Here is a 16,180-nt window from a genome sequence, read left to right on the forward strand (position 1 = left end):
CATATCCTTACTATCTTAACAAACAGTAAAAAAAGAAAAAAAAAACCAGAAAGAACAAAAACTTTATCAGTGGGTAATGCAAATTCTTCAATGAATGTAATGTAAAAATTATTAATTTAAAAATCCTTCACTTTGTTTTCTTGAAACTTTTACTTTCCAAACGAGAGTTGATTATTTTTTGTTTAAATTAGGAGGTATTAATGATGCTGGACAACTATGTGAGAGATTTCAAAGCATTGATTGACTGGATTCAGCTTCAGGAAAAGCTAGAGAAGACAGATGCTCAAAGCAGGTAATGCACTCTAGTATTTATATTTATATAGCCAGCAGTTGCCATAGTGATCACTGAATGTAATCTTGATTCAGTATCAGTGAGTGGAACACCTCCTAGAGAATGCACCTTTTTTCTCATGTTAGCCTCATGGGGAATCCAGAGTACAAAGGATTCCCAAGAGGCAAATCCAGAGAGTTGTATCCACAGGAAACCAAATCCAGGAAATTGTTAAGCTGATCTGTTTAGCATTTTATTTATTATGATGAATTTTTTTTTTTTGGTACTGGGAAAGATAACAGTATATCTTCTTCAGGGATCCTTCTGCCTCTACCTCCTAAGTAGCTGAGATTATAGATGTGCATTCCTTGCACCTGACTCATGATGAAAAGTTTTGATAACTTTTTTTCCTCTTGTCTCATTGACAGTTCCATCAATCAGTTTTACCCCATCCCTTGGTAATAGGTGATTGGAACTGGGAGTATGTTCCTTTACTGGGTTAAAAGAAGCCAAGAGATCATTATACTGATATGGAACTGTAGCTATATTGCCCTTTGATGATAAACAGAGTAAAAGGAGGGTGAAATAAAATGGGGTAGTTTTACAGAGAAAAGCACCTATGAGAGAAATCATGAGGTCTTAAAAAGCTCCATGGTGTTGCTTTAAAGCCTATTTATTCTAGGTCTCATCCACATGAGCCTTGATTTTAGTTTTTCTCTTCCTCTTGGATGCCCTTGATCTTGCATAGTTTATATCTTTACATGAAGTATTTATTTTCTTTTCCTTTGTTTTTATTAAAGTACTTTGATTTTTTTGTATTCAAAATGGGTTTATAATGAGACTGCCAAAGTATTTAAAAAAACAACAGACTTCTCCCACAAATTTCAATCAGCCAGAGGTAGCTGCTTTGAAAATTGTATTGACAAAGATTCAGGTGTAACTCCAAACTTACCAGACTAGTTACCTTTCCTGTTCTCCCTTCATGGTTCAAGAATAAAACTGAGGCAGAGCCAGGCATGCTGCCACATGCCTGTAGTCTCAGTACTTGGGAGGCTTTGATAGGAGGATTGCAGGTTTGAGGACGGCCTCAGCAAGTAGTGAGGTGCTCATCAATCTAGAGAGATCGTGTTTCCAATTGGGCTGGTGTATAGCTTGAAAGTAGAATGCTTCTGGGTTTAAGCCCCAGTACACCACACATGCATGCACGCACACACCCATGCACGCTGGTGTGCACACACACACACACTAAAATTAACCAATATTAAATAAATAAAAATAAAGGTTAGAAACAAATTGTAAATATTTAAAGAAGACAGTATTGATAGCTGTTTCCTATTGATAGGAGTTTGCTGGACAAATGTGTAAACTATAAAGAAAATATTGATTCACTTGATTCAATAAGAAGCAAGTAAGCCTTTATATGTAAAAAAATCAAATTAAAAAATGAATGGTTGCCTGGCGTGGTGGTGCACGCTTGTAATCCCCGCGCTTGGGAGGCGGAGACAGGAGGATCGCGCAGGTTCGAAGCCAGCTGCACGCGCTGGCTTAGGAGATCCTGTTTCCAAATAAAAATGTAAAAATAGGTCTGGGAGTGTAGCCTGGAGGTAGAAGGGCTTCCAGGAACCCCAGTACCACCAAAAAAAAAAAAAAAAAAAAAAAAAAAAAAAAAAGAATGGTTGCAACACCTATGCCAGTGGATTTGTAGCTATAATAGCAAAAATAGTATTGGTAAACTATTTCAAATCAATTAGAAAATGATACAAATCCCAATGGAAAAAATGGGGCAAGATACAATACACAAATTCCAAAAGAAAAAGTTAAAATGGATGGTAATAACATTTTTATTAGTTGTGATAATATATATATAATTTTTAAAGAAACAGTGATATGCCATTTTGCCAATGAAAAATTTTTTTTTTTTTTTTTTTTTGGTGGTACTGGGGTTCCTGGAAGCCCTTCGACCTCTGGGCTATACTCCCAGACCTACTTTTTTACATTATTATTTGGAAACAGGGTCTCCTAAACCAGTGCGCGTGGCTGGCTTCGAACCTGCGCGATCCTCCTGTTTCTGCCTCCCAAGTGCGGGGATTACAAGTGTGCGCCACCACGCCCGGCCAATGAAAAATTTTAAAGAAGATATTGTTGGCAAGGAAGAAGGGGATAAGACACTTTTTTTTTTTTTTTTTTTTTTTTTGTGGTACTGGGGGTGAAACCCAGGGGCTTTCTACTTCCAGCCTGTACGCCCAGACCTATTTTATATTTTCTTTGGAAACAGGGTCTCACCAAGTTGCTGAGCGCCTCACTACGTAGCACAGGCTGGCTTTGAACCTGTGGGATCCTTCTGTCTTAGCCTCCCAAGCGCTGGGATTACAAGTGTGCACCACCACGCCCAGCCATACACTCTTGATCTGATGGAAGTATAATTTGTTATAGCCTTTCTGAAAGGCGTAGCAAATTTCCAAAAAATTTTCAAAAGCTTTTAGACTTATGAATAATAGCTTATCTGATTTGTCTTGTTTTCTAACAGTATCACTTTTTTTTTTTTTTCGGTACTGGTCATGGAACCTAGGTACATTCTACTCTCAAGCTACACCCTCATCCCTACTTTTTATTCTTTATTTGGAAACAGGGTCTCACTAAGTTGTGGAGGGCCTCACTAAGTATCTGAGGCTGGCCATGAATCCAGATTCTCCTGTCTCAGCCTCTCAAATGCTGGGGTTACAAGCGTGCATTTTATTATTTTTTTTGGGTGATATTGTGGGTAGAACCCAGAGGCCTTCTACCTCTGGGCTATACCCCCAGACCTATTTTTATATTTTATTTGGAAACAGGGTCTCACTAAGTTGGTGAGAGCCTCACTAAGTAGCTGAGGCTGGCTTCGAACCTATGCGATCCTTCTGTCTCAGCCTCTCAAGTGTGGGATTACAAGTGTGTGCCACCATGCTCGGCCAAGCATGTACTTTTTAAGGAGAGGAAAAAAAATCATCATAATCCCTAGATTGAATGGAGAGTAAGCTGTAGGGGACTCAGGGTAGTGGTGTGATATGACTGAGGGGATAAGAGCAGAGGAGATATTGCTTAAGGAAAACATTTTAGTAGAGCTGTGTACCCAGTCACCTGGCTCTGGGGCTAATAGAGGAGGAGGAATAGGTGTTAAGTTACATTTCTTAGCTTCTCCAACAAAGAGCAATGAAATATTTTATGCTCCAACTATCATGGGTGATTTATTCTTTATTTATTTATTTATTTATTTTTTGCGGTACTGGGGATGGAACCCAGGGGCATTCTACCTTCAAGCTACACCCTATTTTTTATTCTTTATTTTGAAACAGGGTCTCACTGAGTTGCAGAGGGCCTCACAAAGTGGTTGCGGCTGGCTGTGAACCATGATCAGTTTCTGAGAGTTTCATTACATTGCTGAGGGCTGTCCTTGAACCTGTATCCTTCCTGTCTCACCCTCCTAAGGACTAGGATTATTGGTGTGCACCACCATACTGAGCTGTACCGTTGCCTTACTGTTTTTGACATGGGTGTGTGGAGGCTTGTAAATTATAAGAAGGATATCCCATGCCCCTATAACCCTATGCCTCTTTTGAAAAGTACAGTTCTTGTACTTTGCTGTACTGTATGGAAAATCCTGGGCCATGTTGGCTCCTCCCCTTTCTCCCACCCTTCTTCCTTCCTCCCGCCCTTCTTCCTTCCTCCCTCCTCTCCCTTTCTCCCTCCTTACCTCCAGTTGAACCCAGGGGCATTCTACCCCAGCCTTATTTATTTATTTATTTATTTATTTATTTATTTATTTATTTATTATTTTTGGTGGTATTGGGGATCCAGGAAGCCCTTCTACCTCCAGGGTACACTCCCAGACCTATTTTATATTTTTATTTGGAAACAGGGTCTCATAAGCCAGTGTGGCTGGCTTCAAACCTGCGAGATCCCCCTGTCTCCACCTCCCAAGTGCGGGGATTACAGAGTGCGCCACCACGCCTGGCAAATGAATGCTATTTATTTATTTACTTATTTTGGTGGTACTGGGATTCCTGGAAGCCTTTCTACCTCCGGGCTACACTCCCAGACCTATTTTATATTTTTTATTTGGAAACAGGGTCTCTTAAGTCAGCAAGGCTGGCTTCGACCCTGTGCGATCCTCCTGTCTCCGCCTCCCAAGCGCAGGGATTACAAGCGTGCGCCACCATGCCCAGCCCCTTCTTATTTTTTTGAGACAGGATCTTACTAGGTTTCTTGAGTGTCTCCCTACAAAGATAGCTGAGGCTCTCTTTGAACATGCAATCTCTTGTCTCAGCTTCCCAAATTCGGGGATTACGGGAATATGCCACCATACCTGGCCCTTCTGTGATTTCTCACTGGTAGAATGGTACTTTTCTGGTAAAAAATGCTATAGGAAAAAAAACATAATTAGTTATGTTTTCACTCATTAACAACCAAGAGCAAAGATCAGTGTGTTTCCCCCTTTTCTGTGTTAATTTAATCTGCTGTATGTCTTGAATTGGCAGACCAACGTCTCTGGCATGGGAAGTAAAGAAGATGTCTCCAGGACGTCATGTGATCCCAAGTCCATCAACAGATAGAATGAATGTAACATCAAATGCTCGAAGAAGCTTAAATTTTGGGTGAGATGAACTTAAAAAGCCTACTAAGGCTTGTATTAGAGTAAATTATAAAACTGATATTTCACCATAGAAATATGTTTATGTGTTGAGCAGAATACTGTGCACAGGTTCTAGCTCCTGTGAGGGGGCACTAGCTAGCAATGCCAGGAAGGGCTGGAAACACCGCCCAGTTTCCACTAAGATTTCAGATCTGGAGGAGGTTTTGCTCAAACCCAGTTGCCTGAGCACGAGACTGACAAGACAGAGTACTTGTACAATGAATCAGGCAAAGCAACTTTTTAACTCACAAATAGAATAACCCAAAGCCTAGGATCCATGGCAAAATGATCCTCTCAAGCTTAGGAAAATTGCCCAGGTCCGATGTGTCTTATCTATTTGGGCTTTACTTCTTATCACCCCAGTATTCCACTCTGAGGCTTTTTAATTTTTTGTTTTGGTGCTTCAGGAGATTGATCCCAGGGGCATTTTACTTCCGAGGTGTGGTCTCAGCCATTTTTGTTTGTTTGTTGTTTTGAAGCAGGGTCTCGATGAGGTTCTCACTACTTGCTAAGGGTGTCTTCAAACCTGCAGTCCCCCTGTTTCAGCCTCCCAGGTACTGGGATTATAGGCGTGCGCCACCATGCCCTGCTCCACTGAGTTTTATACACTGATGTCATTAGAATTGCTGAGTCCATGTGTTGTAGAATATGCTGTTCTAGGCAGATAAGGACAAAACCTGGTTGGTCTGGACAGTTCTCTTTGTTTCAGGATGTTATATTCCTGATACATTCTTCCTGAAAATTTCAAGCCAGAGTGGAGAGAACTTGGTTGAGCAAGGGGACCTGTCTTCCTACATTGTGTATATGTTTGGAATTGTCCAAATAAAAAGTTTTTAAAAAAACTAGGAGAGCCGGGCGTACCAGCATTTGGGAGGCTGAGACCAGAGGACTGAGGTTCGCAGACAGTCTCAGTTACTTAGTGAGGCCCTCTGCAACTTAGACCCTGTTTCAAAAATAAAGAATAAAAATAGGGCAGAGGGTGTAGCTCAGAGGTTGAATGACCCTGGGTTCCATACCCAGACTCCCTCCCCCAAACAAACTAGGAGAGTAATATTTAGCTTTTATTAAATGCAGTATATATGAAGATAATTAGTGTTCCAAAGATTAAGATGTGTTAACATATTTTATGCCAAATTATTAATGTTAAGAGCTTGTACTTCTCATAAGTAAGAATCTAAATCTCACATTACAGATTGTTATTGTCATAGAATGACATTCTTATACATTTTAACTCTGTCAGCAGTTTTATAATTGATGGGGTTTTTTTTTTTTTGGTGGTACTGGGGTTCCTGGAAGCCCTTCTAACGGCAGGCTACACTCCCAGACCTATTTTATATTTTTATTTGGAAACAGGGTCTCTTAAGCCAGCGAGGCTGGCTTTGAACCTGTGCATCCTCCTGTTTCCGCCTCCCAAGTGCGGGGATTACAAGCGTGCGCCACCACGCCTGGCTGATTGATGTTTTTTGAATCACTTATAAGAACAAACTTATAACCCAAAACTGATTTTTATCTGTCTTTTTATTTGCCTGTGTAGTTACCTTCTCTAGTATTTTTTAAAACTCATGCTCTTTATTTCTTCCTATGGCTTCAAGTTAATGTCTAGTGTCCTCTCATTTCAGCCCAAAGGATTCCTTTAGTATTTCTTATTAAGCAGATGTACTAGAGACAGATTTTTGCAATTTTTGTTTATCTAGTAATTTCTTAGTTTACTGTTCAGTTTTGGAAGCATAGTTTTGTAGTACCTAGTATTCTTGGTTCGTAAACTTTTTTCAGTACTTTGAATATATTATTATATTGCCTTCTGGCTTTCATGGTTTCTGATGAGCAATCAGCTGTTATTCTTATTAAGGCCTTTAATTGTCTTCTCCTTCTTGATGTTTTAAAGATTTTCTTTGTCATTGTCTTTTGATAATTTGACACGGATGTCAAACTACCTGTGGATCTCTGAGTTTGTCCTACTTGGAGTTTGCTGTGTCTGTTGGATGCATAGGGTAGAACTTTTCATCATATTTGGCAAGTTTGGGAGATATGAATGTATGTATGTGTGTGTGTATGTATGTATGTGTGTGTGTGTGTATGTATGTATGTATGTATGTATGTATTATTGGGGCTTGAACCTGGGGCCCTCCAAACTATGCTCCTAATACTTTTAATTTTTTATTTTGAAGCAGAGTTTCCCAAGAGTCTAACTGAGTTGCTGGTCTGGAATCTGGTTTTTTTTTTTTTTTTTTTTTTTTTTTCGGTACTGGGGATAGAACCCAGGGGCATTCTACCTCCAAGTTACACCCCCAGCCCTATTTTTTATTCTTTATTTTGAAACCAGTCTTCATTGAGTTGCAAAGGGCCTCACTAAGTAGTAGCTGAGGTGGGCCACAAACCGCAATCCTCCTGTCTCAGCCTCCCAAATGCTGGGATTACAAGTGTGCACCACTATACCTGGCTTCCTCCTGTTTTATAGGCTAGATAATCCCAGTTTACTTTTCTTCAGGTTTGCTGATATTTTATTCTGTCAGCTAAAATATGCTTGTGAGCCCCTCTGGTAAATTTTTAATTTCTGTTATTATACTTCTTTTTGTAGTACTAGAGATGGAACCCAGGGGGTTTCTACCTCTGGGCTACACTCCCAAACCTATTTTATACTTATTTGGAAACAGAGTCTCACTAAGTTGCTGAGAGCCTCAATAAGTAGCTGAGGCTGGCCTCGAACCTGCACAATCCTCACGTCTCAGCCTCCTAAGTTCTCTCTCTCTTCCTCTCCCCTATACCACCTCCCTTGCTCCACTGGGGGTTCTCTTCTATTATCTAAAGTCCCTCTTGTATCCTAATTATTCCTTAGCTTCCACATATGAGAGAAAAAATATGACTCTTCACTTTCTGTGTCTGGCGAATATCTCTTAACATAGTATTCTCATAATCATCTATTTTCCTGCAGATGATATAATTTTGTTCTTTATTGTTAAGTAGAATTCCATTGTATATCTATTCCATAATTTTGTAATCTATTCACCTGTTTTTGGACACCTAGGTTATTTCCATAATTTAGCTATTGTGAATTTTGCTGTTATGAACATGGATATGCATGTATCACTTTACTGATTTCAGACCCTTTGGAAAGATACCTAGGAATGGTAGAGCTGAGTCATATGGTAGAGCCATTCCAAATGATCTGACCTCCACAGTGGTTGCACTAATTTGCACCCCCCCAGCAGTGTGTAAGAGTTCCTATTCCCCACATCCTCACCAGCATTTATTAGTGTTTGACTTTTTTTTTTTTTTGATGATTGCTGTTCTGATTGAGGTTACCTGAATTTTAGTGTAGTTTTGATTGCAAATGGTTGAACATTTTTTAATATATTTATTGGCCATTTGTATTTCTTTACTTGTGAAGTGTATGTTTAGTTCACTTGCCCATTTCTTGACTGGCTTTTTTTTTGTGTGTTAAGTCTTTTAAGTACTTCGTATATTTTAGCAGGGGAATAGCTGTGTTGAAGTGTTGGTCATATGCCCTCCTCTAGTATTTTCAAAGTCTTCTGTTCTAATTTCCAGGCCTTCGATAACATCTCGAGTTGACTCTTGTGCTAGGTCTGAGGTAGGGATTTAATTCCATTTTTCTACAAATGGATAACCAATTTTCCCAACATCACTTATTGAAAAGGCTGTCTTTTCTCCAGTGTATGTGTTCGACACCTTTGTTGAAAACAGTTTTCTATAAGTATATGGATTTGTTTCTGTATCTTCTTTTCTGTTCCATTGGTCTTTTTGTCTGTTTTTGTGCCAGTACCATGCTGCTTTTATTACTATAGTTCTATAGTATAATTTGAAATCAGGAATTGTGATGCCTCCTGCATGAGTCTTATTGCTAAGAATTGCTTTGGCTTATTGTGAAGAATTTCTTTGGATTATTGCTAAGAATTGCTTTTGTTTTCATATAAAATAAAAAATAGACTTTTCTAGGGATTGCACTGACTCTGTAGATCACTTTTGATAGAATGGCCATTTTGATAGTATTTATTCTCCCTATCCAAGAACATGGAAGATCTGTCCCTCTTCTAATATCTTTGCTTTATTTCTTTAGTATTTTATGATTTTAATTCTAGAGGTCTTTTACCTCTTTGGTTAGATTTATTCCTAAATATTTTCTTGGGTCAGGAGTGGTGGTACACGCTTATAATCCCCGCGCTTGGGAGGTGGAGACAGGAGGATCGTGCTGGTTTGAAGCCAGCATCGCTGGCTTAAGAGACCCTGTTTCCAAAACAATATATAAAGTAGGTCTGGGTATAGTCCAGAGGTAGAAGGGTTTCCAGGAACCCCAGTACCACCAAAAAATATATATATTTCTTGGTTTGAGGTCATTGTGAATGGAATTATTTTCTAGATTTCTTTTCAGTGGATTTATGGTTGACATATATAAAGGCTATTGATTTTTAATTTTTTATTGGTGCATTATAATTTTACATCTTAATGGGGTACAAAATGGTAGAGGCATCATGCACACATCACTCATTTTATATCTTCCCCAATTCCCACCCCATTTCTTCCCCCTTCCTCCTCCTCATGTTAGGCTTAGTGATTGACTTTGCTATGTTTGTGATTGTACAGCATGTACATTAGAGAATTTCCCTCTTTCCCTCCTATCCACCTCAATTAGATTGCCTTATTTGTTCATCTATGGTTTCTTCTTTGTCTAGAGTTCCTCCTAAGATCCTTTCCCCCCCCCTAGCTTCTGCATATAAGGGAGAACATCTGATTTTTTGTTTTGTGACTGACTAATTCCACTTAGCATAATGTTTTCCAGTTCATCCATTTCTCTGCAAATGATGTGATCGTCGTCGTCGTCTTCTTCTTCTTCTTCCTCCTCTTCTTCTTCCTCCTCCTCCTCCTCCTCCTCCTCCTCCTCCTCCTCCTCCTCCTCCTCCTCCTCCTCCTCTTCTTCTTCTTCTTCTTCTTCTTCTTCTTCTTCTTCTTCTTCTTCTTCTTCTTCTTCTTCTTCTTCTTTTTTGTGGTACTGGGGTTCCTGGAAACCCTTCTACCTCCAGGCTACACTCCCAGACACCTATTTTTTATATTTTTATTTGGAAACAGGGTCTCTTAAGCCAGCGAGGCTGGCTTCAAACCTGCGCGATCCTCCTGTCTCTGCCTCCCAAGATTGGGGATTACAAGTGTGTGCCACCACGCCCAGTGTGATTTTGTTCTTTATGGTTGAGTAAAATTCCATTGTGTACATCTCTCATAGTTTTGTAATACATTCATCTGTTGATAGACATCTTGGCTTCTGTTGATGGACATCTTAGCTTGTTCCATAGTTTGGCAATTGTGAATTGTGTGACCATAAATAAGATACACATGCATTAGTTTGGTAGTTTTGTTTCCATTCTTTTAGGTAGATACCCAGAAGTGGCATTGCTGGATCATATGGTAGATTTGTTTCCATTCTTCTGAGGATCCTTCATACTGTTTTCCAAAGTGGTTGCACAAATTTGCAGTCCCACCAAGAATGTATGAGAGTTCCCACTTCTCCACATTCTTGCCAGCATTTGTTGTTGATGGAGTTTTGAATGATTGAATGATTGCCATTCTAGTTGGAGTTAGGTGAAATCTCATGGTAGTTTTGATTTGCTAATGGTAGTTTCTGATTGCTAATGAGATTGAGCATTTTTTCATGCATTTATTGGCCACTGAAATTCTTCTTTCGTGAATTGTCTATGTAGTCTTTCTTTTTTGCTGGAGTTGGTCTCTGAGAGCCACTGGGTCCCCACGGTCCCAGCCATGTTGTGGGCTTGCCAAGATGACACCCGCCTCTACTCACCAGATGAAACATGTGGAGTTCTTTTCAGTCCTTTGCTCTCTGAGTTGTGTCCAATTCCACCAGATTTCTACTGTCTTTCTTCTGCTCAGTTATGATTAGTTTTCTTCTCTTTCCAAGAAGCAGTTTTCTTGCTGGTTGAGTTTTGAGTTTCAGAGGAACTGAAATGTGTTGTCTTTCTCTATTTTGCCATATTTAAAATACTTATTTGTGAATCAATACTTGTTGAACAATTGTGGTTCATAGGCCACCGTTAGTATATTACTCACTTCTGCTCATCCTGGTTGAGTTTTGTTTACTCTGAATTATGATGTTAATTAACATACTCCATGTATGCAAGTTATGTTCAATTTTTTAACTCATAATTTGACTTTTAAGTAAACTATGTGATATGAGGGAAAAGAGAGCCATTCTTTCTTTATTTGGTAATGAAGACGGAACTCAGGAGCAAATGCCTCTGAGCTACACTCCCATCTTTATTTTATTTTTGAAATAGGGTCTCACTAGGTTGATGAGAGTCTCACTACTTTCTGAGGTTGTCCTTGAACTGTGATCCTCCTGTCTCAGCCTACCAAGTACTGGGATCACAGCATGTGCCATTACACCTGGGTTCATTATTTCTTTGAAAACTAAGATAAAATTTTGGGAAACTTTGACAAAGGTGAACTGTTTTAAAAAGTTCCTATACAGTGTGCAGATAGGATAGCTATGAAGTTTGGGGAAAATAAATTGAGGAAAATTGTGTCACTTAGTTATCACTTAATACTAAAGGAACCCAAATTGGATACTATCAGTGAGGCATTATGCTGTGGGTTATGTAAGAAATGTACACAAAGAAAAAGCCAGTTTTAGCCAGGCATGGTGGCACACACTTGTAATCCCAGTATTTGGGAGGCTGAGACAAGAGGATCACAGGTTTTGAAGGCAGCCTCAGAAGTTTAGTGAGGCTGTCAGCAACTTGTGAGACCTTGTTTTCTAATAATTAAAAGGGCTGGGGATGTAGCTCAGAAGTAGAATGCCCCTGGGTTTAATCCCTATTACCACAAAAAAGAAGAAAAACTCACTTTTCATAGTGCTTATGTCAATATAGGCAAATTAATTGATGTTATTAAAATACATGAGTGAAAATAAAAATTTAATGCATCTTTGCAGTTTTTAGGTTTTCTACTTAAATGAATTATTTTTAAACAATAAAAGGCTTTTATATTATTCTTATTCCCTCATCTTTGTTATCATATATTTTATTATAGTTATTGTAATGTTATATAATATAATATATGATATATGATTGTATTTGGTTTCTATAATATATATTGCTATATATGATATGTAATATATTATTATACTGTTATGAAATTAATGAATTATTAGGTCAAGATAAATTATACATCTAATTAAATTGCTATAAGTGTTATATATGTAGATACACATGCACAATTAATTTATGATTTAATATATTTATATGTTTTTAAAACTACTTTCATGTTTCATTTACTAAATATATTTATTTTACTCCATAGGGGTTCACCTGGCACAGTGGCTGCTCCACGTCTGGCTCCCGCAGGTGTTAGTTGGGCTGACAAGGTAAAGGCTCATCATATGGGCCCTGCAGGTTCTTCAGATGTAGCACCTACTCAGTCTTGCCCACCAGTGACAGCACAGAAGGCTTCCCGTAAAAATGGCAAGTGATTTTGAATTTGCCTTTTTATGTAGTAGACACATGTATATATATATATATATATATATATATATATATATATATATATATATATAGATTTACTTATAATATTTAAAGCTGGCCCTAGTAGAATTATATATTTATCTTTTTGTATCCTATATGCAATATTAACTTAGTTACAGCCATAAAATAGGGGATGTTGTGTTTAGCTTACTGGTGTGGCACTGCCTACTTTGCACAAAGCCTGGGTTCTAGCCTTAGCACCACACATAAGAAAATTGCCAACACCATAAAATAATCTTAAAAGCTGAGTATGACCACGTTTTAATACTCTGTAGTACCTGGTGGAGATTGTTCTAGTTTCAGGTTTGCCCTGTGTAAATTGTAGGGGAAAAATGATTGTCTTTTGTTAATTCATTAATATGATTCTATATATTTGTTTTGACATAAGAAAAATAAGGTGCTCTATTTTATATTTTGTGGTATCAGGGATTGAACTTCAGAGGTATTTTCCCTCTCAGCTACACACCCAGTCTTTTTTTTTTTTTTTTAATTTAAAACCAGGTCTGTCTAAGTTGCTGAGGGCCTTGCTAAGTTGTGGAGGTTGACCTCAAACCTGTGATCCTCCTGTCTCAGCCTTTCAAGCACTGAAGTTTTGTATTTACATACAGTATTATCCCTGTATTAACCTTCCCTGTGTCTTTTCTTTATGTGGATGGTTTTTTTAGCTCTTTGTGTTCCTCTGCTGTGCCTCTTTGTGAAATGAATAAGTAATTTCTTGTGTCTGCTGATAGTCACCTTCTTTCCATATTTTACTGAATATATTTGTCCTATGTGGATTTTTAAAAACATCTATGCTTGAAAAATACCTATATGAATAATCTGGATTTATGTTAAAATATTTTGGTAGGTTTTCCGTTATTTGACCATGTTTTCCTTTAGCATGCTGTGTGTGTGTGTGTGTGTGTGTGTGTGTGTGTGTGTGTGTGTGGTGTGTGTGTGGTGTGTGTGTGTGTGTGTTGGACCCAGGGGCATTTTACCTCTGAGTTACACTCCCATCCCTATTTATTTATTTATTTATTTATTTTATTTTATTTTATTTTATTTTTTGGTGGTACTGGGGATGGAACCTTTTTACCTCCGGGCTATACTCCCAGATCTATTTTATGTTTTATTTTGGAAACAGGGTCTCTTAAGCCAGCAAGGCTGGCTTCGAATCTGCACGATACTCCTGTCTCCACCTCCCAAGTGTGGGGATTACAAGTGTGCGCCACCACGCCCGGCTCTTATTTTATTTTTTAGTTTGAAACAGGGTCTTCGTAAGTTGCCAAGGGCCTTGCTGAGTTGCCAAGGCTATCTGCAAACCTGTGATCCTCCTGTCTCAGCCTCCCAAGTACAGAGGTTATAACCGTGTGACAGCATGGCCAGCTATAATTTTTAGTTGGATGTTTAACACTGCATATTAAAAGTTACAGAGATTCCTCTTAAAAGTCTCCCCAACCCTTGGTCTAGTAAGATGAGAGATAGAAAATTAATTAGATTATCCTAGTGATCTGTTTTTTTGGCTTGAGATTTTAAGGTCATGCATTTTAGTTTGTCCTTACTCCTTTTGGGTTTCAGCTGAGAGTTTGGGATATTTGCAAAGTCCATTCCGTCCCTGGATTCCAACTTTTGTCTCCTCAGCATTGTACAGTTGTTGCAATATCTGCTCAGCTCATTAGCGTCCCAGTTGTTGCTTTCTGCTAGGTTTCTTGGAGTCTTGCCCTATATATACAAAGCCAAGCATTTGTCAGGCATCTTAGGGGAGATCGAATGCAGATTTTTTGGCTTATTTCCCTGCAGTAACCCTCACTGTTTCCACAATTTTTGCCCCTGATGTCTCAATTGCTTTAGACTTCCTGAACTGCAATATCTGGTTCAGCCTTTTGAGAATGCTTTACTCCCCAAGGACCGACTCCTGCATTCTTAATTCCAAATGTCTTCATGCATGGGGTAAATGTGGGTCTGACGTTGTCCTTCCCTTTCCTTAGGAATTGTAGTTTCTCAAGAGTTGAATACATTGGTTGCTTTCCAGTGCCTTTAAACAGTTCATTTATGTATTTCGTCTAGATTTTATAGTTTTTATTGGCAGGAAGAGGGCCAATTTTGATACAAGTTTCTTTGTCATAGTCTAAACTATAAGTCCAAGTACATACTCAAGCATACATGGAACATTTACCAAAGCTGAAGCATGCTGGGCCGTAAGTTAAGTCTCAGCAGAGTTCAGGCAACTGAAGGCATTCTGGTTGTCATTGACTGCAGTGGGATTAAGTAAGAAATCAATGATAAGACGATAGCTATATAATTCTGAAATTTGGGGAGTTTGGGAAAATATTTTTTAATAATATACTGAATGAGAGAGGATAAAAATATAATTTGATAAAGTATATTGAATGAAAGTCAACATTTAAGAACTGATAAGATAAAGCTATGCTTAAAGGAAGATTTCTAGTTTCAATTACGTATATTAAAAAAGAAGGAAAGCTGAAGTGTACTCTGTCTTTTCTCTCTTTTCTTTGTGTGTGGTACCAAAGATTGAATATAGGAATATACTACCTTGAAGCTACACCTCCAAGCCCCCTGTATTTCTACTCCCCCCCATCTTTAATTTTGAAGCAGGGTCTTGCTAAATTGCTGAGAGTTTCACTAAGTTTCTGAGGCTGGCCTTGAATCTGTGATTCTCCTATTTTAGTCTCCCAAGTACTGGGATTATAGGTGTGTGCTACCATGCCTGGCGATGTCTTCTTTTAAAGTTAGAACAGGTTAACCTAAGGAACATAAAATGAAGAAAATATATAGGTGATCTAGAGAAATTTAACAATGTCAAATAAAATGAGCAGAATACTAGTTTAATCAATAGACAGAGACAAAATACACTACTACAAATACAGTTGAGGATATTGATAGATATTCCACAGATATTAAAAAGTAATAAGGGTATATTATAAGCAATATTATACACTAACTAGGAAACATAGAAGACATGGGCAGATTCTTTAAAAATCACAACTTAAACTAAGTGTGGTGGTGGATGCCTATAATTCCAGTATTTGGGAGGCTGAGACAAGAGGATCACAGGTTTAAGACCAGCCTTAGCAGTTTAGTTAATCTTTTACAATCTAGGGAGACCCTGTTTCAAAACAAAAGATAAAAAGGGCTGGGGTTGTAGGTTGTAGGTAGAATACCTATGGATTCAATCCCCAGTAGCACCATAAAACAAAAACCTTAATTTAAAATTTGCATTGTAAGAATTAGAACAACTTGGGAGTATTTGTAAATATTTTCTTAAAATGTGAATCTGTATTTAAATAATCTAGTGTCAGTTGGATATATTTGGATGCTAAGGATTGAACCCAGGACAGTCTATCTTCGAGCTACATCAAATTTGGAAACAGTGTCTTGCTAAGTTGCCGAGAGCCTAGCTGAGTTGCTGGGTCTTAACTTCCAATCTGTGAACTTCTGTTTCAGCCTCCCAAGTACTGGGATTACTGGTGTGTGCCACCTCTGCTGGCTGTAATTAAAATTCTTTCCACAGAGAAAGTTGCAGCTCAAGGTGGCTTCACCTGTGCATTCTTCCAAACATTTAAGAAAATAATATCAATTGTATAGAAATTTGTCTTAAGAGTAAAAAGATGTGGTTTATGTCTTAACAAATTAGAATAAAAGTCTTAACAAAGAAATTAGAATAAAAGAATGTTTTGAAAATTAGTGTAAATATTC

The 16,180-nt window shown here is 38.2% G+C and overlaps 1 protein-coding gene across 2 annotated transcripts in view; it reads left to right on the top strand.

Moving 5' to 3' along the window:
• Positions 1-200: 200 nt before the first annotated feature.
• Positions 201-16,180, top strand: part of SCAPER (S-phase cyclin A associated protein in the ER) — a gene marked incomplete at both ends in the record, with an annotated part of 288,797 nt that continues 272,817 nt past the window's right edge. For both annotated transcript variants that reach the window (XM_080692276.1, XM_080692277.1), the window contains 3 exons: positions 201-292; positions 4,786-4,902; positions 12,264-12,424. In XM_080692276.1, coding sequence (XP_080548402.1) covers positions 201-292; positions 4,786-4,902; positions 12,264-12,424 — 370 coding nt within the window. The remainder of the gene's footprint in view (positions 293-4,785; positions 4,903-12,263; positions 12,425-16,180) is intronic.

Source organism: Muscardinus avellanarius (genome assembly GCF_963383645.1).
Source record: "Muscardinus avellanarius genome assembly, chromosome: 3".
Taxonomy (NCBI): domain Eukaryota; kingdom Metazoa; phylum Chordata; class Mammalia; order Rodentia; family Gliridae; genus Muscardinus; species Muscardinus avellanarius.